Genomic DNA, 27,169 nt, shown 5'->3' with positions numbered 1-27,169 from the left:
ACAGCTATTCCTATCAATCTCTTGCTGTAAATAAGAGAAGGCTTAACATACCAATTCAAAAAGCAACAATAACAAAATAGTAGATAGCTCTGTTAGATAATTAGGGGAAGGAAAATGTTATACAGATTACATTTTGACTTTAAGTGAAAAATAAACACCATGCAAGAATTAATTAATGCACAGTTCCTGCTTATAAGGCTTCCCTGATGGCTCAGACAGTAAAGCGTCTGCCTGCAATGAGGGAGACATGGGTTCAATCCCTGGGTCAGGAAGATCCCCTGGAGAAAGAAATGGGAACCTATTCCAGTACCCTTGCCTGGAAAATTCCATGGACAGAGGAGTCTGGTAGGCTAAAGTTCACTGGGTCACATGACTGAGGGACTTCACTCCTGCTTATAACCAGAGTTGGATGAAAAGGAAAAAAAGTGAGAAGGATACTTGAAAATCATAATAAATTTATGCTGGGTGAAAGGAAAGACTTTCAGGATAAAAATTCACTCTGAAATGATATACTATATTTACAGAACTGGTAGAGGCCCCTCTTACAGAGTATTTCTTTTTCTTTTCTTTTTTTTTTATTTAATATCTGTGCATTATTTTGAACCATAGCAATTGAATGAATTTTACAAATTTTAGTGCTTCAAGACAGTGGCAAGAAACCCTGCCACCTTTCACCTGCCTCTTCCTCAATCTCACCCCGCCCCAGTACAATTCAACATCTCTTTAATTATGAGCTTCTTTGGGAAGTCCCAGGATCAAAACTAACTAGCCAACCAGTTGTTTTTAATCCCCCTTTTGTCTATCCTATCTATCTAGAGATGAACACACACACACACACACACACATACATACACACTCCTATCATTTTTTAAAAAAATTTTCATTCACTGTCTTCAAATTTTCCCACCAGTTTTTCTTTTTAAGGTAACATTATTCAAATGTATGGCAGTGTACTTCTGCAATTGTTTCCTGTGACTTTATATTGAACCAGGAGTAACATTTAGAATACATAAAGATCTGCTTGGTATGGTGTGGAAACTGTAGTTCCCATAAACAGTCATGAGAGCAGTCATACTCCTACTACTAGTATCCAATTACTAACCTTGAAGGAATCTTGCAGGCACCTATAATTTACCCACCATGATGCTAATGCCACTTCCAAGGGCATCCTAAAGTTTGAACATGCACCCAGCTCGCACGTATGAATGGCCACAGTCTACATGACATGCATCCTTTGCAAATACTGCCAAAGTAACCTAGGTGGTTACTCAAGTGGGCCAAAGGCTACTTACCTATCTTAAGTATTTTATTATTTTAACAATTATATGAACATACAAATGCATACGACCTGGCTTTCAGTTCTGTGTATAGGTACAAGTGTCTTATATAATTACCCTTTTCACACCAAATTTGTTACTTATTGATGGTCTTCATAATTTATAGGAGTTTTGGGGAGTGAATAAAGAAGAAAATAATGATATCAGCCCAAAGTCAATCTGTTACAGGATAAACCAACAAAATTATGAGGACTTGAATGCTACAAGGGATAAAATTAAGCCGTACTATTCCATATTTCATTTTAATAAATAAAAAATAATAAACTAAATTTAAGAGACAGTGAGATAGCTACCTAGAAATCTCAACACAGGCCCTATGTGTATTATTATACTGGTTAGAAAAATTCTTAGTATTGTGCTATTGAAGATGGTCAAAATAAAAACTCATCATATGCCTTGTTTTATTGAAAAGAATTTTAAATATATTTTAAGCTACTATTGATTTCCCAAGAAACTTCATTTTAAAAGATTCCAAGCCTGAATAAATGATTTATGCAATAAAATTGCAATAGAATAAAGGATATCAAATAATATTCTTTTACATTTAGCTTCAGTTTACATAATATTTATTGACAATTGTCTGGCTTTATTATATGTTCTTTTGTTTACTTATTCATTCAACAATTGAATACTTGAATTTATATTATGTAAAAATAGAAAAATAGTAAGATTGGAAAATTGCTAGAAGAGATTTATGTAACCGGAACTGTAAGAGAAGAGAGAGGTTTGGCGAAGTATCTTCCTATGGAAATTATCTTGTGATCAAAATCTGAGCTACTCAGGCAAATGGGAAGGGAAAGAATACTCTAGAGACAGAGAAATATTTATGCAAGAAGAGGAAAGTAGGTGTAGGGCACCTGAGATACAAAGCTGGAAAGAATCAGACCATAACAGTCTTTAAAAACCATACCAAGGAAAATGAGTTACATCCTGAATTGAATGGGGGATCACTGAAGGGACACAGGAAGTCTCAAAATCAAATGTATGATTTAGAAAGTTCATTGGAAGAAAGCAGGATGGAAGGAGTCAGAATGGTTAGAAGATTACTTCCGTAGTTTGGGGATTGACTATAAACCCAGGTGACATGGTGGCTGAAAACTTCTGTGCTTGTAATGTTGTTTATCATTTACATTTGTCACTCTCTTTTATCAATGAGTGAGTGAAAGTCGCTCAGTCATGTCCAACTCTGCGATACCATTGACTATACAGTCCATGGAATTCTCCAGGCCAGAACACTGGAGTGGGTAGCTGTTCCCTTCTCCAGGATTTACCAATGAGATTCTGAACAATTGCGGGTAATTAATCCAAATCTGTTGAAAATATTTAATTTCCATTTTAGCATTGCATAAAGTATGCACTCAAGTATGCAATGTATGTTTTCACATATTCATATTGTTTTACCTACTATTTTTCTTAAAGTAATAAAAATATTAACTGAATGGCTATACAAAGTTTCAGAAAACTCAGTGTTTTCTTTAAAATGCTGCCATCTAGTGAAACTTCTATAAAATCACTTGGTGATGATCACATTCAAGTTTGTATCTTAAGGTCATTTACTCAAAATAATTGCATTTAATAACTTATGTTCTCTGCCATCCATGGGGAAAGAATTGCACATGCATTAAAATATATTGTAGGAGCCACAAGTGATTTTTTTAATATATTGTGCCACATATGTGACCACAGGGCCTTTAACAACATGGTATGTGGGTGAAGTTACATAGTTTCTTCATCAGGCTATTCTTTATAAATAACTGATAATATAACTGCTGCTTTTTTATTCCTTGAGTTTCCTAAGAAAAATTGTGCTATAAAAACTTGTCTATGGGAGGCTGAGGAATAAAAATCACCTCATAAAAAATCACTTCAATTAGAAATGTTGGTGAGAAAAAAGAGAATTTTAAATTCAGAACTTCTTTCCCCTACATTTAATTTCATTGAAATTATGAAAATTATGTCTTAAAATACAAACCAATTGCACATGTATGTGCACTTTTATCTGGAGAAGGAAATAGCAACCCACTCCAGTCTCTGGCCTAGAAAATTCCATGGATGGAGGAGCCTGGTGGGCAGTCCATGGGGTCTCAAAGAGTCGGAAACGACTGAGCGACTTCACTTCAAACCTAAACATCAGTCTGCAAACCTGGTTTTTGTGTGTGTGCTCAAATGCTCAGTCATGTCCTGCTCTTTGTGACTCCATGGAATGCAGTCCACCAGGCTCCTCTGTCCATGGTATTTTCCAAGCAAGAATACTGGAGTGGGTTGCCAGTTTCTACTCCAGGGGAACTTCCTGACCCAGGGATTGAACACAAGTCTCTCACATCTCCTGCATTGGCAGGCAGATTCTTTACCCCTGTGCCACCTGAGAAGCCAAAACCTCTAAATCTTGAAGGAGATTAATTGTATTTCTTTCCTGTTGCTCCAAAAACTTATGTTAATGTGAAGTATCTGTCATGTTTTCATGACAGATATGTAAGGTTTTTATGTTTTATGTCATGTTGCTCATTTTTTGTGTTTGGGAAATAAAATACCTGTAAGAACCTCTTTTCTTTTATGAGATTCTAGTTTTGGTCACATTATAATGAGTAAGTTTTCTAATTAACCGACTCTCCAGTATATTGAGTTTTCTTCATGGAAACCGATGTTATAGGGTTGGGGTCAGCAAATCTTTTTTGTAATGGCCAAAATAGCAAATATTTCAGACTTTCCTTTCATGTGATCTCTGTTGCAATAATTCATTTGTGCTTGCAAAAGCAACCATAGACAATATCTAAAGAAATGAGATTACCTGTCCTCAAATATTACTTTATTCATTAAAAAGGTCATGGTTTGCATCCCTCTGTTCTGGGGAAAGTGAAGTGTAGTCGCTCAGTCATGTCTGACTCTTTGCGACTCTATGGATTGTAGCCTACTAGGCTCCTCCATCCATGGGATTTTCCAGGCAAGAGTTATACTGGAGAGGGTTGCCATTTCCTTCATCGGGGGATCTTTCTGACCCTAGGATTGAACCCAGGTCTCCCACATTGTAGGCAGACACTTTACTGTCTGAGCCACTCACCAGCGAAGTCCCTATTCTGGGGAAAGTACCTGTAATAGCAGTTCGGAGTTATTTTTAAGAGGTGTTACAATCAAAAAGTGGGTCCTTCTGCAATTATTAACTTCAAAAAACATCAATCAATAGATGTATTTCTTCAAAGTTGCAGGAAGTCTAATGTTTTAAGAAGGTAATTATTATACGTGCTCTTAGTAAGCTAACAATAGAAGAACTCAGAGGTAAGACATGTTTGCAAAATGAATACCCTCATTTAATAACTTTTTTTAAAAAAATTCATCTTCATGTACAAAGTTGTCTTAATGTGGAATGAATCACTATATTATCTAGCTAAATGTTTTCACATTTTGATCTACAGAGGAAAGTGGTTTTGATGGTAAGCAATTAAATCAGGAAATTACTACTTGAGTACAGTTTGGATAATATAAATGTATTGCTCCATGCTTTCCTTCTGGTAATTTAGTGTAAAGAGTCTTACATTCTAATACACTGAGTTCTACCAGGCAGACATACAAAATACTTGAAACCATACAAGTAAATAATTGAGACAGAATAGAGTCAGTAAGAAATTGTCCAGGTCTCAAGTCAATGTACAGGAAGAACACAACATAGATTCAAAAATAGCATTGTTTTTATAGGCCTCCTGAGAAATCTGTATGCAGGTCAAGAAGCAACAGTTAAAACTGGACATGGAACAACATACTGGTTCTAAATTGGGAAAGGAGTACGTCAAGGCTGTATACTGTCACCCTGATTATGTAACTTATATGCAGAATGCATTATGCAAAATGCAGGGCTGGATGACGCACAAGCTGGAATCAAGATTGCCAGGAGAAATAACAATAACCTCAGATTCGCAGATGACACCACCCTTATGGCAGAAAGCGAAGAACTGAAGAGCCTCTTGATGAAAGTGAAAGAGGAGAGTGAAAAAGTTGGCTTAAAACTCAACATTCATAAAACTAAGATCATGGCATCTGGTCCCATCACATCATGGCAAAAAGAAGAAGAAACAGTGGCAGACTTTATTTTTGGGGGGCTCCAAAAATCACTGCAGATGGTGACTGCAGCCATGAAATTAAAGGATATTTGCTCCTTGGAAGAAACACTCTGACCAACCTAGACAGCATATTAAAAAGCAGAGACATTACTTTGCCAACAAAGATACATCTAGTCAAAGCTATGTTTTTTCCAGTAGTCCTGTATGGATGTGAAAGTTGGACTAGAAAGAAAGCTGAGCACCAAAGAATCGATGCTTTTGAACTGTGGTGTTGGAGAAGACTCTAGAAAGTCCCCTGGACTGCAAGGAGATCCAACCAGTCAATCCTAAAGGAAACCAGTCCTGAATATTCATTGGAAGGACTGATGCTGAAGCTGAAACTCTAATACTTGGGGCCACCAGATGCAAACAACTGACTCAATGGAAAAGACCCTGATGATATGAAAGACTGAAGGCAGGAGGAGAAGGGGAAGACAGTGGATGAGATGGTTGGATGTCATCACCAACTCAATGGACGTGAGTGTGAGTAAGCTCCGGGAGTTGGTGATGGACAGGGAAACCTGGTGTGCTGCAGTCCATGGGGTCACAGGGTTGGACACAACTGAGTGATTGAACTGAACTGAAGTTGCTTCAGCCATGTCTGACTCTTTGAAACTCTAAGGACTGTGTGCAACCCAGGCTCCTCTGTCCATGGGATTCTCCAAGCAAGAACATTGGAGTGGGTTGTCATTTCCTATTCCAGGGGATCTTCCCGACCCAAGGATCGAACCTGAGCTCCTATATTTCCAGCATTGGCAGGTGGGTTCTTTACCACTAATGCCACTTGGTCAACTTTACGTTAACCAAACTAGGCAGGACTTGGTTGCAAGGATGCTTCTACTTTAAGCTGACATCACTAACATGCCTTAGCTATTGTAAATGGTGCTGCAATGAACATTGGGGTACATATATCTTTTTCAAATATGGGAAAAATACTTACATTCTTAAAAATTATTGAACTCCTCAAAGAGGTTTTAATATTGTTTATGTATACCTATATTTACTGTATTTGTAATAAAAACAACTTTAAAATATATTATATCAGATCAGATCAGATCAGTCACTCAGTCATGTCCGACTCTTTGCGACCCCATGAATCACAGCACGCCAGGCCTCCCTGTCCATCACCAACTCCCAGAGTTCACTCAGACTCACGTCCATCGAGTCGGTGATGCCATCCAGCCATCTCATCCTCTGTCGTCCCCTTCTCCTCCTGCCCCCAATCCCTCCCAGCATCAGAGTCTTTTCCAATGAGTCAACTCTTCGCATGAGGTGGCCAAAGTACTGGAGTTTCAGCTTTAGCATCATTCCTTCCAAAGAAATCCCAGGGCTGATCTCCTTCAGAATGGACTGGTTGGATCTCCTTGCAGTCCAAGGGACTCTCAAGAGTCTTCTCCAACACCACAGTTCAAAAGCATCAATTCTTCGGTGTTCAGCCTTCTTCACAGTCCAACTCTCACATCCATACATGACCACAGGAAAAACCATAGCCCTGACTAGACGAACCTTTGTTGGCAAAGTAATGTCTCTGCTTTTGAATATGCTATCTAGGTTGGTCATAACTTTCCTTCCAAGGAATAAGCGTCTTTTAATTTCATGGCTGCAGTCACCATCTAGGACAAAAAAACAAACCCATTACATACTGAAATACATATTACATTGTTAGGGGGTAAAAATGTAATTCTAAAAGAAACAAAAAAAGAATGTTTTATATTTGGCATATATTTTATATAGAAATATAAATCTTTGCTATTTGACTTAATAGAAGGCAGCTGGTTTTATATATCTTCTGCATTTAATCTCTTGATTTTTTTTTTCTTTGTGAAATATAAGAATAAAATTGGACCTTGTACAGATATATATTTAGAAAAAGTACAAGTAATATAATAGCTTTTTCAGTTAACTGTGAATATTCTTTGATCCTATACCAGAATTTGACAAGAACATCCTGGGATTTGTAGTATGAAATGTGAAACCAAATCAATGATCTTTCTATGCTTTGTTACATTAAAATCTATGGGCTGATTTTTCATTTTGAACAGATCTTTTATCCATGCATAATATGTAACAATATGTCTTGATCATTTGGAAAATATCAATTCATTCAGTTCGGTTCAGTTCAGTTGCTCAGTCGTGTCTGACTCTGCGACCCCATGAATCACAGCACCAAGGCCTCCCTGTCCATCACCAACTCCCGGAGTCTACATCCATACATGACCACTAGAAAAACCATAGCCTTGACTAAACAGACTTTGTTGGCAAGGTAATGTCTCTGCATTTTAATATGCTATCTAGGTTGGTCATAACTTTCCTTCCAAGAAGTAAGTGTCTTTTAATTTCATGGCCGCAGTCACCATCTGTAGTGATTTTGGAGCCCAAAAAGATAAAAGTCTGACACTGTTTCCACTGTTTCCCCATCTATTTCCCATGGTGTGATGGGACTGGATGCCATGATCTTAGTTTTCTGAATGTTAGCATTAAGCCAACTTTTCCACTCTCCTCTTTCACTTTCATCAAGAGGCTCTTTAGTTCCTCTTCACTTTCTGCCATAAGGGTGGTGTCATCTGCATATCTGAGGTTATTGATATTTCTCCCGGCAATCTTGATTGCAGCTTGTGCTTTCTCCAGCCCAGCGTTTCTCATGATGTACTCTGCATAGAAGTTAAATAAGCAGGGTGACAATATACAGCCTTGATGTACTCCTTTTCCTATTTGGAACCAGTCTGTCATTCCATGTCCAGTTCTAACTGTTGCTTCCTGACCTGCATACAGGTTTCTCAAGAGGCAGGTCAGGTGGTCTGGTATTCCCATCTCTTTCAGAATTTCCCAGTTTATTGTGATCCACACAGTCAAAGACGTTGGCATAGTCAATAAAGCAGAAATAGATGTTTTTCTGGAACTCTCTTGCTTTTTCATTAACTTATGTATATTTTCTAAATATTTCATATTTCATTATATGTTCTTTTTAAAATTGTATGTTAGTTTTAAACTCACCATAAATATCTTTAAATACTGGGAAATGATCATATTTATGGAAATGGACACAATTTTTCCAAAATTCCAGTTTCTCTTGGTAACTACTTTTTTCCTTTGGCAACAAATTCTTCAAGTTATTTTCCTCAAATTGATAGACTCACTTCATTTTTCAAAATATGTCTCAAATACCTAAGTATGATTTACTATTATTTGTCTGTAAGTTGCTCTTTCATGCAAAAATGGCTTTCTATGAATTTAAAGTGGGTAACTTAGCTTCCAACTCAAATAATTGCATAAGTGCATTATGAGACAGACATCCTACTTCAGGATGTTGTTAAATGTTTTATGAATAATTCCCATATTAAACCTTAAAAGAATAAAATTAAGATATTGACATTTTATACAAATGTATTATTTTTATACTTGTACCAAGGAGATATATAACTCAAATTAACCTTTTCATGCTGTAACTGAATGCACACAATGCCAATACAAGTTTTGACTACCTTGATTTGTGCAAAGATGTCAGCAGTTTAACACATCATTGCTTCTGCGTTATCAGTGCAAAAGTCAACACAGTGAAGAAGGCAAAGAATGTCTTCTTCCTGGTATGAAAACTGTTTTGACCTGAAAGGGCCTTGAGAATGCCCAAGATTTTATGATTCACACTTTGTGAGTCATTGCACCAAAGGATAAACTGAATTTATGGTACAGCATTTTTTCAATAATTTTCTTAAATATACTTGTATTTGTTATTTTGAATCATTAAGCAATTTCAAAATGTTATCGTGTTCTTCCCCAGGGTTGTTTTGTTGGCTTTGATCTAGCACATGCAGTTGGAAATGTTGAACTTCACTTACATGACTGGGGAGTTGATTTTGCCTGCTGGTGCTCCTACAAGGTATCAACAGACTAGTTAATATATTTATATCCTTTTAGTCCACACTAACGTTAATCTAAATGTAAAAATGGATCAGTAAAAATGTATTGTAAAAATTGTAAAAATGACCAATTTAAAAATTGTAAAAATGACCAATTTAAAAATTGTAAAAATGACCAATTTAAAAATGTATTGTAAAAATTGTAAAAATGACCAGTTTTAGGTATTTGAATTACTTTCCTCCATTTCCTTCATTACTGTATTTTGTGACTTTAGTTAATTGAAGACTCACTTAATCAATAGTATAGGTTATTATGTTTTGGTATTTCCATCCTTTATAGAGTATTTATTCCTTCAATTCTCTGACTTCTATGAAAAAATCAGGACGTTCTGGACAATACTTCTATACTTAGAACTTAATTCAAATTTAATCTAGTTTTTTGTTAATATGTTGAGAAATTTCTACATAAGTTAAAGATAATTCTTATGGAATCAACTTTGTATTGACATTTGAAAACAAGTTTATTGACAGGGAGCATAGAAATAGAAGTGATCTTAAGCGTTTTAAAAATATAATATTTTATTATTATTTAAATATTTTGTGGCAAAATAACTGAAATAAATGAGCTTTGAAATCAGATAATTGTCAGTAGAACTGAACTGTTACCTACCAGTTGGGGCAAAAACTGGCCAAAATAGTAATAGCTATTTATTCCTAATTAATAATGCTACATTTCATTGTTTTTCTTTGAACAAAGTAACCCCAAATTCTGTTTTATAATAAAAGTTAAAATAATCACACATTTTGATCTTATCAAAGTTGATTTCATAACAAAAAAGTCAAATAATTATTTTTATCATGTATATTTAGGCAAACCTACACAGTTTAATTTACTCTCTATCCAGTATTTAAATACAGGAGCAGGAGGTCTTGCTGGTGCCTTTGTCCATGAAAAACATGCCTATACAATTAAACCTGCGTGAGTACTATTTTCAGATTTTCTTTGGTGATGGATAAATGAATTAAATGATTTTGAATTAATTAGTGTGCTAAATTTACATGTGTTCTTTAAGATGCTATCCAATAAGAATCTGGGTTGATTATAATTATTTTACTACTCTGTGAACAATGATATGCTTTATCAGAAATAAACGATTTCCAAAGAGTTCACTTGGTTGAACAAGAAATTTAATCACAAAAGGGAAGCTTCAATGCTAAAAACAAGTCCCTGTAATCATGTAGAGCAGATGGTTTAATGCAAAGAGACTACTTAACTTTTTTTCAAAAATTAGACTTTAGAAAAGTCCAGGTTTCTCACATTGATGAATAAATCAAAGGCAACACAGAGCTGTGCCTAATAGAGCTTAAAAGTAGTACATGATTATTAAAATTACATCTACCTTGAAAGCTGGAAACTTATAATATGGTCTTGTAAGGAATATCTTCTGTCCTAAAAGATTTTATAATCCATGAAAACTGAAGAAGCTGAACGCTGAACAACAGACTGACTACATAAAAGAAATACTCTTCAATTTTTATATAGCACTCTTCATTTTTTAGAGCAAGTATAAATGCAAATGTGATACACCAACAAATTTAACATTTTTATTTGACTGGGGAACTCTTAAGTGTTTCTATTATTTTTATCTGGTATGGAGAAAAAAAAATATTCTGTAAAAAAAAAATCCTTTCAAAATTGTATCAGAATGTGTGTGATGAGGAGACTGTCTAGACTCCTAATAGGTAATATAATAATGTTTGATTAATTTTCCGAATCTTTTCAGTCACTGGCTGAATGGTATAATCTTTATGAGAACTGAAAGTGAATTAGTTATAAAGCTTGGAGCCCCTCACATTTTTGAGATTCTCTGCATATAAATCATACAAATTTAAGATCATTTTCTACAGCTCATTTAATTATACCTAAATTTCTTCAAGATTTTAAAGTTTTAAAATTCAATAGAGCATTTTTTAGACAGATATTTGTTAGGTACTCATCTACCTTGAATATATTGTCAGGACATTAGATTTCTCCCCTGGTTCCAAATTCTGCAAAGAATATCTTAGCTATGGGCTTCCCTGTTGGCTCAGCAGTAAAGAGTCCGCCTGCCAAGGAGGAGATGCAGTTTCAATCCCTGGGTCAGAAAGATCCCCTGGAGAAGGAAATGGCAACTCCTTCCAGTATTCTTGCCTGGGAAATCCCACGGACAGAGGAGCTTGGAGGGATACAGTCCATGGTAGTACAGTTGGACACGAACAACTAAACAATGACAACATTAGATTTCTCCCGTTGTCCCAAATTATCTGAAAAGAATCAGATCAGGTCAGTCGCTCAGTCGTGTCCGACTATTTGCGACCCCATGAATCACAGCACGCCAGGCCTCCCTGTCCATCACCAATTCCCGGAGTTCACTCAGACTCACGTCCATTGAGTCAGTGATGCCATCCAGCCATCTCATCCTCTGTCGTCCCCTTCTCCTCCTGCCCCCAATCCCTCCCAGCATCAGAGTCTTTTCCAATGAGTCAACTCTTCGCATGAGGTGGCCAAAGTACTGGAGTTTCAGCTTTAGAGCATCATTCCTTCCAAAGAAATCCCAGGGCTGATCTCCTTCAGAATGGACTGGAATATAAAATGTATATTATAGGACTACCATGCAAGTTTTAAAAGGTCTGGTTTTTTTTTTTCATTTATAAACAACCCCATTGATAACATTTTACCTAGCCTAAGTGTTTTCCACATAGATGGTATGTAAGATATTGCCTGCCTTTGTGTGAAAACTCACCACCCTGAGCATTTCCAACTCTCCACTTATTTAAACTGCACTAGAGAAATCGGCAAAGGGAAGCAGGGATATGGTAAGTAATGTACACAAATTCTAGAGAATGCAAGCACTAGCAGTTAAACTCTGATTTCACAGCATCTCTATTACACTTCAGAGTTCTTTCACCATTATTTGCCCTTCATGGATGAGGAACAAGAGAGAGCAGAAGGGTTGTAGTGTGCCTGCATGTGCCTCATCTTCTAGAATCTCAACATCCTCTAGACCCAGTGAGTGAAGTCACTCAGTCGTGTCCAACTCTTTGTGACTCTATGGATTGTAGCCTACCAGGTTCGTCTGTACATGGAATTTTCCAGGCAAGAATACTGGAGTTGATTGCCATTTCCTTCTCCAGTAGGTAAGTGTTAAGTCTGTGCTCCCAGGAGAAAGACCATACAGACAGAGCAGATTTACATTCTAACCTGATCACTCACCTGCTGGTCCTGAAGAATGTTCTTGATTTCTCAGTGTTCTAGTCTCTTGATAAAGAGAACATAAGCATATACCTCATAGAAAGTTATCATGAGGTTAAAATAGGATAATGCATGTAAAACAGCACAGCCACTGAAGCATGATAGGTGATCCATACATCTAGGGTAAGTATCTTTTTGCCTTGCTATGAAGTTGCATGTTAACTTGTAGAATTTTGCCTAGTAGAGATCATTTCTCCTCAAGCAGGAAACATACCCTTAAAGGTTATGGTTTGTGACCTTTGGGATATTAAAGAATTTTGTACCTATGGCCAAACTCAGACTGAGCCTGTAAGCCTCTATTCCTGGAATCCTGTCTGATACTGGCCTCACCATCTTACTGGCTTATCTGCTAATTATGAGTTGATTGAGATCTTTATATGTGTTCATGTTATATTTATACAAGAGCCATGTTTGTACAGTCTTCTATTTGTACAGTTTGAAAATCACATGCTATTAACTTCTGTTGCATTTTAAGTATCTAGTTTGGAGATCAACAAGACTCAAACCAGTCTGACTCAGGTAGTCCTTCTTACAGGAAACACTGGTTGTTGTTTCTTTATCAGTTGTTAAAGTTTCTTTTTATGTGACATTAGAGGGACTAGTTCCAATAGTACCAACTTCTACCCTAAGTGCAATGTAACCACTGTTAACTTCATGAAGTAAACTTTGTGCTTCAAAAAAGGGTGACATCTAGTGGCTAAACATGTTATTTCAAATAAATAGTACACATAGCTTTTCCTGGTCCATTCATTCTTTATCTATACTTAAAGTATAATTTTTTTTCTATCATTTGACCATATATTTATAGTGCAATAATTGTGTAGCCAAAGCCTTTGATAAAGAGGTAGGACAGGATGGAGGTGGAAGTTAACATTAGGTGCATTTTAGGTACAATGTTAAACAAAATGCATAAATGTTTATCAAGGTTGAGAAGAAGGGTACTATGTGAGTGGATCCTGGAACTTGTAACCCTGAATTCTGAAAGTTTAATATTAGGTGAATAATTTCAAAATATCTTTTATATGATGTTCCCATTAGCAACTGGCAGATTACATCTGTACCAAGAAATTTCACCATTTTTTGTTTGTTTATTTAAATAGGCATTTTGGCCATTGTTCAAAATTGGTGACCTAAGACTTTTTCCAAGAACACTTTGTCAATAAAAATAATGAGTAGAGGCCAGTATCAATCTACTGTATTAAGCATTATAATTAAAATCATTAATCTTAGCTATAATTTGACCTCTTTCTAGTTTATCATCATGTTTTTCCCATTCTAGTATCATATTCTAAACCTTATATGTAGCTAAGAATTATACTAAATAAGGACTGGTTCTGAGTAAATGCCATCTTGTGTTTTTTGTACTTCGTGTCTGACAATTTTAGTGTATACAGTTAATAATTATTGCTCTGCAATATGAAGGAAATACTTTTAGCTGTAAGAATTCAAACATTAGAAACATATCACCTTTTAAAGAAATCCTGCAAGTGAAAGCATTAATCGCTCAGTCACATCCAACTCTTTGCGACCCCATGGACTGTAGCCTGCCAGACTCCTCTGTCCATGGGGTTTTCCAGGCAAGAAAATATTACTGGAGTGGGAGCCATTCCCTTCTCCAGGGGAATCTTCCTGACCCAAGGATAGAAACCAAGTCTCCTGCATTTCAGGTCCTTAAAAATCTTGCATATTTCTTTTAAATTTATAAGTGTTGACCTTTCTGAAAGACTTTAGATCAATACTTAATTTTTTTATTTTAGAAGATTCAAACATATGTGAAGCCTGTAAAATGATTCTTTTGTAAAAGTCCACAGACTGCAATTCAAGACACCACCCATCGCTTCTTGGTTTTTTTAGAGAGACTCTAGCAAGAAACAGGAGTAAGTTATTAAGATTCTTTCTGTGGCTTACTTTTTTTTTTACTCTATCCAGTGAAATCATACACACTAGAAAATTGCTGTTCTTCACTTTCCATGCTGGCATAAAGAATCTTTCAAATGCTCTTATATATTAGCTCTCCTGAAATTCTTGCTTCCCCTAGTATTTTTTTTTTAAGTTTTTTAAGTGGTCAAGAATGGAGCCTACTGATAATTTTTTGAAAATGTTAGAATTTCAAATCATGCCAAACATTTCCATAAACAGTTAGAGGTATTTGATTGAAGGCTTTAAGTAGAGATGACATTTTTAAGGCTTTATTAAGAGCCTGAGTCATCTCCTTTATTGTAATAAGTAATTTGCAGGTTAAAAAGAACCAGCAGAAGAGGCTGGCTGCATCAGTGCCTGGGAAAGGAAAATTTTAAACTCAGAAGTATAGATTATTACTACTATTATTATTATTTGGGAACTTAAAAAATAGACACATAAAACAACATACGGAGAAGGCAATGGCACCCCACTCTAGTACTCTTGCCTGGAAAATCCCATGGATGGAGGAGCCGGTAGGCTGCAGTCCATGGGGTCACTAAGAGTCGGACATGATTGAGCGACTTCACTTTCACTTTTCACTTTCATGCATTGGAGAAGGAAATGGCAACCCACTCCAGTGTTCTTGCCTAGAGAATCCCAAGGATGGGGGAGCCTGGTGGGCTTCCGTCTATGGGGTCGCACAGAGTCGGACACGACTGAAGAGACTTAGCGACAGCAGCAGCAGCAAAACAACATAAGAAAGTCTAAGAAAGGATAAAAATAAGCATCAGGAAAATTTATAAAAATGGCTTAAAAATTATAAGCATGTTTCACTCTTGACCCAACAGAACAATTAATGTTATAGAGAGAGATCATCTACTTGTTCTGGAGTGTGATGATGATATATCTGATTGTACTTCCTTCCCCAGGCAATGCTGGAGAATACCACAAACCCAAACTCATCTATAACTTAAACCCTGTTTTGGTTTCTGTGATTCTTTCTGACTTACTAATTATCACAGCTTTTTCTAGTATCTATATAAGGTTTTGGTATTAAAGACTGGGAGAATGAGGGAGTGTCGGTGGTGGTAGCAAGGTGGGTGAATTCACCAGACCCCAGATACTTGCAAATGGGATAGGCCAGTATCAATGTATTTCTCAGTGAAAGTTTTCACAGAATCCTTAGTTAAACTATGACTCAGACCTCCCAGGGCATTTATTCTATGCATTTAGCTTGTTTTTAACTGGAGTTAGATGTTCAGTATGAATTAACGTGGATGGCATCTTAGCCACAACTTCCTGCCCTGTCAGACAGCCATATTACATGTACTTGGCCACCCCTTTGTCCTTAATGTTGCCTCCCACAACCCTACGTTACCTCCCACAGCCCTAATCTTCCAGTGTATCAGTTCCCCTTGCTTCTGTTCCAATGTATGCAATTGCTTTTCTGTATCTGATAAGTTTACTCTTTCACTTTTTCATTGATTCCCTCAATGCCTCAACCCTTGGTCCTTTTAACTCAGGTGTATCTCATCCTCTGTAATGATGTCAAAAACAGACATTTGCAGAAGATATCAACTGTATTTCTAGCTTTATGACTTGCTTACTTTCTATCCCTTACTTTTATCTGATTGCAAATTGCAAGAGCTTCTGATTACCAAAGTATTATTCTAATCCCGAAAGATACATGACAATGTAGGAAAGTAAAAACTGTGAACTACTCACTTATAAAATTAACCTTTACCAAACACCCTTTCTCAATTAGTATTAACATTTATCTCTATGCATTATTATAAAAAATATTTTGGTCTCTTGCTGATTATAGAATGTTATAACATAGTAAAAATTTTATGCAAATGAATTGTAAAGTAAAATTTTTCAAGAGATTCAGCATTTCATGATGCAAGTTATACTGAAGAACTGCTGAATCACAAAATCATGAACAATGAGAATATGTTAGAGTCAAAAGCATTAACAAATGAAGTAGAGGAAATTAGGCATAGTAATTCAAAATCAAATGACTTGAATATGAGGGATTAAGAGGAACTGATGAATGCTTCAAAACTTTTGTGGAAATGATCATCTTTATGTTCATGCTAAAAAGTTAAATATAACACAAAAAAGATTCTAGCTTGCTACCATGACATTTGTCAAGCACACCAAAAAAAATCAACATTTGATTTACTATTCATTCTTTTTAATAATTTGCATATTATGATTTTAATGTAAGTTTTCTCAAATTAAAAATTATATTTGTTATACAATTTAAAGTTTTATTTTTCAAAAGCATCCCAATCAAATCTTTTATTTTTTTCCTTCATTATTTACTACAAAAGTATGGTTACTGGTTTAAAATAGTTCTATTTTAAAAGACCTTTTCCCAGTATTCCATGCGTGCTCAGTTGCTCAGTCATACCTAACTCTGAGACCCCATGGACTCTAGCCCATCAGGATCCTTAATCCGTGGAATTATCCCAGCAAGCATACTAGAGTGGGTTGCCATTTTCTCCTCTGTGGGATCTTCCCCCACCCAGGGATCAAACCCAAGGCTCCTGCAGTTCCTGCACTGGCAGGTGGATTCTTTAAAATGAAAGTCGCTTAGTCCTGTCCGACACTTCATGACCCCATGGGCTATCTCTCCAGGCCAGAATACTGGAGTAGGTAGCCTTTCCCTTCTCCAGGAGATCTTCCCAAATCAGAGAGGTCTCCCATATTGCAGGCAGATTCTTTACCAGGTGAGTCACAAAGAAAGCCTAGCAAATAATGAGGACTTCTAATATATCCATGTATCTTTCCAATCTTATGAATTAAGCATGATGGAGCTTCCATTTTATACTACTCCAACACAAATATCCTTTCTAAGGTGCTCACTGGTTTATCAAGTAAAGAGAATGTTTCTCAGTCATTTGAGGAGGCATGAGCAAATATAACCAACCTTTATTTTTGTACAGGAAACTTTCATAGATAGAAATAAATACAGGATGCTGCATTTTTTTTAAATCATACAACCCATTTGGAAAGCTGTTGTTTCAATAGTTGAATAAACAATTTAAATGATAGGTAATATAGGGTTAGAATATGTGCCACAAGGCAATTCCTAAATAACTGCTGGGTGAATTCTCATGTGTCACCATAGGAACAGTGAAGGGATAGGTAACTCAGAGCTCCTTTGGACAAGCTTGAAGAAGTTTGTGGTGAAATTTACAGATACTGTTCCTCTGCAAAATGGAATGCTATGTTAACTAAGTGCATAAATTTAATCTGTTACTTTGAAAGCTGAAATTGTTGCCTATGAGAGAGATTTCACTCGATTAGTTTCATAAATCTAAGGAAGTATAATGAATTACTTAAATGGCCTTTCTTTAAAGGATATGTCAAGTGATCTTTTTATACACTTGATAGAATTCTTATGGAATCTGAGTTATTGACTTAACATTTAAAAGTCTGCCTAGGATCATAATCTTGCTCTTTATCTCTTTTCTACAGTATTTTAGAAATTATAAACAGTAGTAAAAGCAGGTTTGCTTCATAGTCTCAGTTCCAGAGCCATGCTCGTGAGTGGCTTATACCTATGAGAAATCCTAGTCTCCAAATCATCAGTGTAAAGGATCCAAAGGAAGACAATACGATTGGAGAAAACTCACCTATGGATTCATGACACATAAATCATTCCTATCTTCATTCAGAAACCATTTTAGATCAATAATTCTAAAAAGACTCCTCACCTTCAAAGCTTGAATTTTTTATTCTACAAATCATCCAGATAATTTTTGAGTGTAGTGAATTTAAGCTGTGATCATAAAAATAATGTTTATGCACTGAGGAATGATCACAGTTAAGAATAATTTCAGTAAATAATCTGATTTTCTCAACTCAAGAGATAAGGGAATCCTGACTCTTAAAACAGGAAGAGTAATTATCAGTATAAAACTGCATTAAAGTCAATGTTGTTTGCAAATCACTATTCTCAGATAATGATGACATAATCACTAATATGAGAAAATTGAAGTCCTTTGAAGCCTCAAAATTTATTTTCTCTTCGAAAATTGCAGTCTAGTGTCCCTGAAGATTTATCAGGTCAGTGAATCCTTTAGACACAAAATATAAACTTGTCAAAGAGCTTCATCTCTTGTTTTAATTACTTCAAGTTTTGTCCCTAAAATGACCTTCAGAATATGAAAAGTTTCTTTTTTAATATAAAATATGAAGAGCAATGGCAACCCACTACAGTACTATTGCCTGGAAAATCCCATGGATAGAGGACCCTGGCAGGCTGCAGTCCATGAGGTCGCTAAGAGTCGGACACGACTGAGCGACTGGACTTTCACTTTTCACTTTCATGCATTGGAGAAGGAAATGGCAACCCACACCAGTGTTCTTGCCTGGAGAATCCCAGGGATGGGGGCGCTTGGTGGGCTGCCGTCTATAGGGTTGCACAGAGTCAAACACGACTGAAGCGACTTAGCAGCAGCATTACTAAACTTTATTTGTTCTTGTTGAGAAAACACATGTATCCATCTGACTCTATAAGAGGTGCAGTGATACATGTTGTGTGGGGCAGCGTGGGAAACTACTCATTGCACATGAGCCACTGGGTCCTGCTGCTTCCAAGACTGAGCTGGGCTAACATCACAGGCCACAAAAATGCTTGTAACGCATAACTCAAAACAAAGGTCTGAATTCCTATGAATCAGTTTCTCTTTGGTCACTTCTTTTTAACTCCACCCCAGAGGAGAGAATTTGATTGAGTGGAAATTATCCTTTTATCTAGTGTTGAGGTTTGTCTTCATCATGATAAGTTCATGTAAAGATAGATTGCCTTTACTGTCTTCTAAATCTCTGTTCCAATCAGATTTGGTCAAAGTCTCAGAAGATTTGGCATTAGTATGGAAATCTAGACAGAAAATGACCATTTGAATCTTTTTTTTTTTTAAGGGTGCCTGTGATCTTTGTGAGAATTCATTTTAGTATGTCCATTGTGATGGTTTGAAAAATTGACCATAACATAATTCTAAATGTTAAAGTACAGGACATTGTCCTTCTGATCTTCCTTTATTATCATAATCCACAATGCCCGAGAACATATATATATATATATATATATATATATATATATATATATATATATATCTTTATTTTGTTGTTGAATATATGGCTCTTTCTTTACTTTCAGCATAATAGACAAACCATCTTCTAGCATATGAAAGTATTTCTACTTTGCAAGTTACTCTGAAGTGAGTATGATTTGCAAAATACTGTCAAATTAAATATGCATTTCCATATGCTTCTACAAAGACTAAATATATCCATGAAACCAGCTATAGACAACTTTAAAAATCCTTCATGAGTATTTTAATCAACTTTAATCAACATTGCAAATAGTTCTTTCTAAAGTCCTAAGTTCAGAAATCTTGATGTGTTTTATGATTTTAGCATCAATATCACCATAGAGGATTATAAACCAATATTTTAAAATAATAGTAGATTTCAAGAAATGATAAGCAGAAAATTTTTATTAATGAAGCTTTCACACCAATAAAATATTGATTTAGCTCGTGTAAGGACAACATACTATTCTGAATCTTCAGGAAACAATTTTCAATAACCAAAATTTATAATATCAGGAATTTTTGTAACTATGTTTATCATACTGTTAGCTCACTGGGCATATTTTAACAAGCCTTCTTTTGAGTAAGATTTGAAGATGTAATTGAATATGTATCAGAACCAAGTAAAGCACTCTCTCATAATAATATTTCCATATGATTGGGCAAATGAGTGGATGAAAAGGAATTGAATCCCCATAACTCCTCAAACTCCTTCCCAAAACAGCATTAAATCAGTTGACTTAGAACAGAGCAGAGCAATTGTGAATACTTTTTTTCTTTCTTTTTTTTTTTTTTTAACAAATTAAGAATTGATAAAGACCTTCTTTACTAAGAGTGAGTTGGTAATATTTTACCTATCTAATGTTATGGCCATATTGAGCCTTGAAATAGTCATGCTTGGAAACTCATTGCTGACAAGGAATGAATGCACGATTCACAAGCTGAAACATCCCATTTTGTCAAGATTTTCATCGTCATTAGCACCTTTGAATCTGTTCTATCACTTAGCCATAAGTTTACTTTTCCTTCAAATATGCTCTTTACTAACTGCTTAGATTTAGATTCTCACTGCTCCTTCTTTTATTTTTAGTTGAGCTTCTGTTTTTGTTTTTGTTGTTTGTTATAGTTTATATCTACTGCTTGCCCTGATCCTCATTCCTATACAGTAGCTCCACCTTTCCTATTCTAATATCAACTTGAACTTTAGCAATTTTGTTCCTCTTTCCCAAGCCTTTCTTCTCCTTCTGCATGGTAGCTTAACAATATTAATGCTTCACTGGGAGAGATGACCTAAAAATTTACTGGGATACTTATGTACTGTGCAACCATGCTCATGTCATACCCACTGATCTTACTTCCCTGAAGGCAAGTTGCTCAGACCACCCTTGTTTGCATTTGGCATACAAGTGGATTGCTTGCTTAGAAAAGACTGTCAGTGGAGGCGGAAGAAACACCTTGGCCGATTATAGAGGGATGGAGCTTCAGTCAGTTCAGTTCAGTTTAGTTCAATCGCTCAGTCATGTCCGACTCTTTGTGACCCCATGAACCGCAGCACACCAGGCCTCCCTGTCTGTCACCAACTCTCGGAGTTCATTCAAACCCATGTCCATCGACTTGGTGATGCCATCCAACCATCTCATCCTCTGTCGTCCCCTTCTCCTCCTGCCCCCAATCCCTCCCAGCATCAGGGTCTTTTCAAATGAGTCAGCTCTTCGCATCAGGTGGCCAAAGTACTGGAGTTTCAGCTTCAACATCAGTCCTTCCAATGAACAACCAGGACTGATCTCCTTTAGGATGGACTGGTTGGATCTCCTTGCAGTCCAAGGACTCTCAAGAGTCTTCTCCAACACCACAGTTTAAAAGCATCAATTCTTCGGTGCTCAGCTTTCTTTATAGTCCAACTCTCACATCCATACATGACCACTGGAAAAACCATAGCCTTGACTAGATGGACCTTTGTTGGAAAAGTAAAGTCTTTGCTTTTTAATATGCTGTCTAGGTTGGTCATAACTTTCCTTCCAAAGAGTAAGCGTCTTTTAATTTCATTGCTGCAGTCACCATCTGCAGTGATTTTGGAGCCCCCCAAAATAGTCTAATACTGTTTCCACTGTTTCCCCATCTATTTGCCATGAAGTGATAGGACCAGATGCCATGATCTTCGTTTTCTGAATGTTGGGTTTTAAGCCAACTTTTTCACTCTCCTCTTTCACTTTCATCAAGAGGCTCTTTAGTTCCTCTTCACTTTCTGCCATAAGGGTGGTGTCATCTGCATTTCTGAGGTTGTTGATATTTCTCCCGGCAATCTTGATTGCAGCTTGTGCTTCTTCCAGCCCAGCGTTTCTCATGATGTACTCTGCATATAAGTTAAATAAGCAGGGTGATAATATACAGCCTTGACATACTCCTTTTCCTATTTGGAACCAGTCTGTTGTTCTATGTCCAGTTCTAACGGTTGCTTCCTGACCTGCATACAGGTTTCTCAAGAGGCAGGTCAGGTGGTGTGGTATTCCCATCTCTTTCAGAATTTTCCACAGTTTATTGTGATCCACACAATCAAAGGCTTTGGCATAGTCAATAAAGCAGAAATAGATATTTTTCTGGAATCCTCTTCCTTTTTCAATGATCCAGTGAATGTTGGCAATTTGATCTCTGGTTCCTCTGCCTTTTCTAAAACCAGCTTGAACATCTGGAAGTTCATGGTTCATATATTGCTGAAGCCTGGCTTGGAGAATTTTAAGCATTACTTTACTAGCATGTGAGATACAGTAACTTGGAATAACTAAAAAGAAAGACAGGAAAAAAGGCATATAATTGTACATGAAAAGAAGTTAATATTGTCACTGAACATTATGGAAAAATTTGACTTATAATCCTTTCAGGCATGGCTGAATTATGTCCCTGTACCACATTTAGATTCATTAAAGAAACAGTTATTGAACATCTACTATAATCCAGGCATCTAAAAAAAATCTTTCGGATATATGGATAAATAAAGCACAGAATCCTTCCTCTGATAGAGTTTACATTCCATTAAGGACAGACGGAGTATGTACAGAGCAAACTGCATGATACATTTAAAATTGATAAGTCCTATGGATAATTGGAAAAACAGGACAGAAAAGGGGGTATAAGAATAATCTAGAAAACTTGGCCATGCACAGTATTCAAAAGGCATTCAAGAAGGCTCATCATTGGGAAATATGATATGGATGAAGAGGTGAAGGAGGTGTGCCAAACAACAATTATTTAGTGAAGAGGGTTCCAGGCAGTGGGAGTATTTTATCAAAAGCTCAAAGACACGAGTGTGTTGAGAAAGCCAGCATGGCTGGAGCAGATTGAGCAAATTGTATATTAGTGAGACAAAGTGGTCCAGGCTTGGGATCCATTCCTATTTTGCCTGAAAAGTGGCATGATATAGCAAATTTAAAATGACCATTCTGGTGGCTTTCTTGGGAACAGGTTGTAAGAGGGTAATGGTGGTCTTTGGAAAACCTGCGGGGGAGCCATTGAGGAAAGAAGACAAGAGGTGACAACAATTTAAAGCAGGGGAGCAGCAGAGGAAGTGCTGAGACGTTTGTAGGCTTCTAGGGCTTCCCTGATGTCTCATACAGTAAAGAATCCACCTGCAATGCAGAAGACCTGGGTTCGATCCCTGAGTTGGGAAGATCCCCTGGAGAAGGACATAGAAACCCAGTCCAGTATTCTTGCCTGGAGAATTCCCATGGACAGAGAAGCTTGGCGTGCTACAGTGCAGGGGGTCACAAAGAGTTAGACATGACTGAGCAAATGTACTGGCAGGACATAGAGAAGAGTTTGGCTAGAGGGACAGGAATGAGGGGAGAATTAAAGACTTATGTCTGTTCAAATGATGCTAAGTTATTCAAATGGCATACCATTGTTTCATTTATCAACTACAAACATATTTCTTGAGCATCTACTAGGCAAAGCAGTATGAAAACACTGGGAATTCAGAAATATCATCTTGGAATTTATCATTCAGTGTGACAGGGAAAAGAGAGAGAGAAATTGGAGAAACCTTTTCCTATTGACTGGAGAAATCCTAACTTTTAGCCAGACTGAAAGGGAACAGGCAGGATCATCGAGGTCCTTGTGTTTCAAGTTAGAGGTTTTGATTTTTATCTTAAAAACAAAGGGGCTCAAGTCTCAACACCTTTCCAGGTCTTGGTTTAATTATGGGAAAAATAAATAGTTACACCTGGACATCTCTAAGATTCGCTTCCAGTTTTTAAACTATGATTCTCTAGGAATAAATATGAAGCTTTGAAAAAAGCAAACTGCTGATAAGGATAACTCAGAAACTAAAACCAGTTTAATGGAAATCTATGCATATTTATGAGTCTGATGACCCTCTTCCCTTCCATTTTTTTTTTTTTTTTTGTAATAGGTGGATACAGTAAAGCCCAGTAAGTTGAGATAAATTTGTAACAAACTTTACTGTAATCTTCTCATCTTTGTCTTTTCTCAAGTATGAAAGAGTGCCCTCTTCCCATTTCTTAAAGTTCAGCTGCCAAAAAATTTTATTATGAAAATTAAGACTATATAAAAGCAATGTGAATGAATAAATTTCTCATTATGTCCTGAATGAATAAATTTCTCATTATGTCCTGAATGAATAAATTTCTCATTATGTCCTGAATAAAACAACCTTTAAGGAACTTTTGATTCTGTGAAACTTGATTATTTGATGAGGATTTTAAGTACTACACTTTGACTTGAGGTTAGCTTATAGAAGTGAAGAAAGAAACCGCAACCCACTACAGTATTCTTGCCTGGAGAATTCCACAGACGGAGGAGCCTGGTGGGCTATAGTCCATGGGGTTACAAAGAGTCAGACAAGACTGAGTCACTAACACACACACACACACACACACACACACACACACACTAGCTTTTAGAGGACATTAGGATATGACAGGCATTCAAACTTATCTGCAATTGCTATTACAGATTTTGTTTAAAAATAATTGTGCTATACCCCAAATGTTCTATTTTTTATAATGCTGTAACAGTTTTGTTAATTCAACACATTTTTTGAAGTCATGTAAGCAGTAAGACAATTGTATTTAGTTCTAACTTGTGACCTCAAGAGACAAAGAGAGAAAGAAAAATAAGAGAAGAGGGGTGGGAGGGTAGGAAAAAAGAAAATGAGGAAAAGGGAAGAGAAGATGTAAAGGAAAAGGGAAAAAAGAAGAAACTTGCTCCCAATCAAGTTTACATTTCTAAGCACAGACTTAAATTATTAAATGTATGGTAATAAACTGCCAAATAAAGGACATTATGAAAGCAGTTTTTATGCAAATATATTTTCTTAGAAAAGACTGTGATCTAATTTCTTTATATGTTGGATTGTGTTCCAATGATTAATTGCATTTTTAACAGAAGTCAGGAAAACTGGTATAAGCTGTTTTGTTTAGTTTTGGTGAGTTATGGAGTGAGGAGAGGTAAGGGGCTTGCAGAATAATTTGAACTAATTCAGTGCATGAAATATTTACGGATTCATACTGGAGATTCTGCCATTAAAGGCTTGCTAAGGAGATCAAGGAGCATTTGGATATTTCATTTTATAACTCTTAGCATCCAAAATCATATTCAGTGGATCCCTGGTGGTTTCCTCTTACTGAATCTGAATATCACGTCTCAAAGATGCCTTTATTATAAGTGCTGCTTTCCATTTGATAATACTTATTTGAAAATCCTTTTAGGAAATTTATGATGTTCAAAGAACAAAAAGCCTATTAAAATCTTTACTTTTTTATTATTTATTGGATCTCTTCCAACAACTTCTCTCAAAATTCTGCTAATATCTTCATTCCAAGTAAATTAACTCCCTGTTTGATTTTTAATTTTTGATGGCAAGAGATTAAAATTTCTATCCAAGTATGATGATATAGCATCTTAATTGTTACTATTCATATTCAGCTCATAGATATGATTTATCAGCCTGTTGTGATAATAGCTACTTATAACCTAATTTAATGGTTTTTAATTTTACTTCATTAGCTTTAGAATATTTGCTTATTAGAATTTATGCTAAAGTTTCATTTATTTTTTTAAATTTTCTTCATTATATATATATTTTTTTAATTTTATTTTTAAACTTTACAATATTGTATTGGTTTTGCCAAATATCGAAATGAATCCGCCACAGGTATACATGTGTTCCCCATCTTGAACCCTCCTCCCTCCTCCTTCCCCATACCATCCCTCTGGGTCGTCCCAGTGCACCAGACCCAAGCATCCAGTATTGTGCATCGAACCTGGACTGGCGACTTGTTTCATATATGATATTATACATATTTCAATGCCATTCTCCCAAATCATCCCACCCTCTCCCTCTCCCACAGAGTCCAAAAGACTGTCCTATACATCAGTGTCTCTTGCTGTCTCGTATACAGGGTTATTGTTACCATCTTTCTAAATTCCATATATATGCATTAGTATACTGTATTGGTGTTTTTCTTTCTGGCTTACTTCACTCTGTATAATAGGCTCCAGTTTCATCCACCTCATTAGAACTGATTCAAATGTATTCTTTTTAATGGCTGAGTAATACTCCATTGTGTATATGTACCACTGCTTTCTTATCCATTCATCTGCTGATGGACATCTAGGTTGCTTCCATGTCCCGGCTATTATAAACAGTGCTGCGATGAACATTGGGGTACACGTGTCTCTTTCCCTTCTGGTTTCCTCAGTGTGTATGCCCAGCAGTGGGATTGCTGGATCATAAGGCAGTTCTATTTCCAGTTTTTTTAAGGAATCTCCACACTGTTCTCCATAGTGGCTGTACTAGTTTGCATTCCCACCAACAGTGTAAGAGGGTTCCCTTTTCTCCACACCCTCTCCAGCATTTATTGCTTGTAGACTTTTGGATCGCAGCCATTCTGACTGGTGTGAAATGGTACCTCATAGTGGTTTTGATTTGCATTTCTCCTATAATGAGTGATGTTGAGCATCTTTTCATGTGTTTGTTAGCCATCTGTATGTCTTCTTTGGAGAAACGTCTATTTAGTTCTTTGGCCCATTTTTTGATTGGGTCATTTATTTTTCTGGAATTGAGCTGTAGGAGTTGCTTGTATATTTTTGAGATTAGTTGTTTGTCAGTTGCTTCATTTGCTATTATTTTCTCCCATTCTGAAGGCTGCCTTTTCACCTTGCTTATAGTTTCCTTTGTTGTGCAGAAGCTTTTATTACATTTCTTTTGCATTTTGATTTACCTTTCCTGTATTCCAAGTGGTGAGGGTTTTAAAATGAATTTAACTTTCCCAGAAGTTTTTTGAAATGTATTTTGAGTTTGAATAAATATTCTTTGAAATAATCATTTCTTTGTTGACTTTAAACAGTCCCCATTTCATTTGTTGAGGCTTCAAGGTGCAATAGATGAGTGATATGCTTATTCAGATTCACTGTATTAGATCCATAGGTTCACACATTGAACCTCTTCCTTGAAGAAGAGGAAATGACTACAGAGATTATCAAAGATCAGAAGGAATATATTTTTTTGTTTTTGCAGGAGAAACATTGTATATAAACAGAATGTGGCTGTCATCCAGCCTGGTGT

At 36.2% G+C, this 27,169-nt stretch overlaps 1 protein-coding gene across 2 annotated transcripts in view; it reads left to right on the top strand.

The window, feature by feature from the left end:
* Nucleotides 1–27,169, top strand: part of KYNU (kynureninase) — a 121,422-nt gene that overhangs the window by 70,769 nt on the left and 23,484 nt on the right. For both annotated transcript variants that reach the window (XM_070768326.1, XM_019973292.2), the window contains 2 exons: nt 9,207–9,305; nt 10,191–10,264. In XM_070768326.1, the coding sequence (XP_070624427.1) occupies nt 9,207–9,305; nt 10,191–10,264 (173 nt within the window). The remainder of the gene's footprint in view (nt 1–9,206; nt 9,306–10,190; nt 10,265–27,169) is intronic.

Source organism: Bos indicus, chromosome 2 (genome assembly GCF_029378745.1).
Source record: "Bos indicus isolate NIAB-ARS_2022 breed Sahiwal x Tharparkar chromosome 2, NIAB-ARS_B.indTharparkar_mat_pri_1.0, whole genome shotgun sequence".
Lineage (NCBI taxonomy): Eukaryota > Metazoa > Chordata > Mammalia > Artiodactyla > Bovidae > Bos > Bos indicus.
Note: the sequence above shows the minus strand (reverse complement) of the source record. Positions and strands in the feature narration are given on the sequence as shown.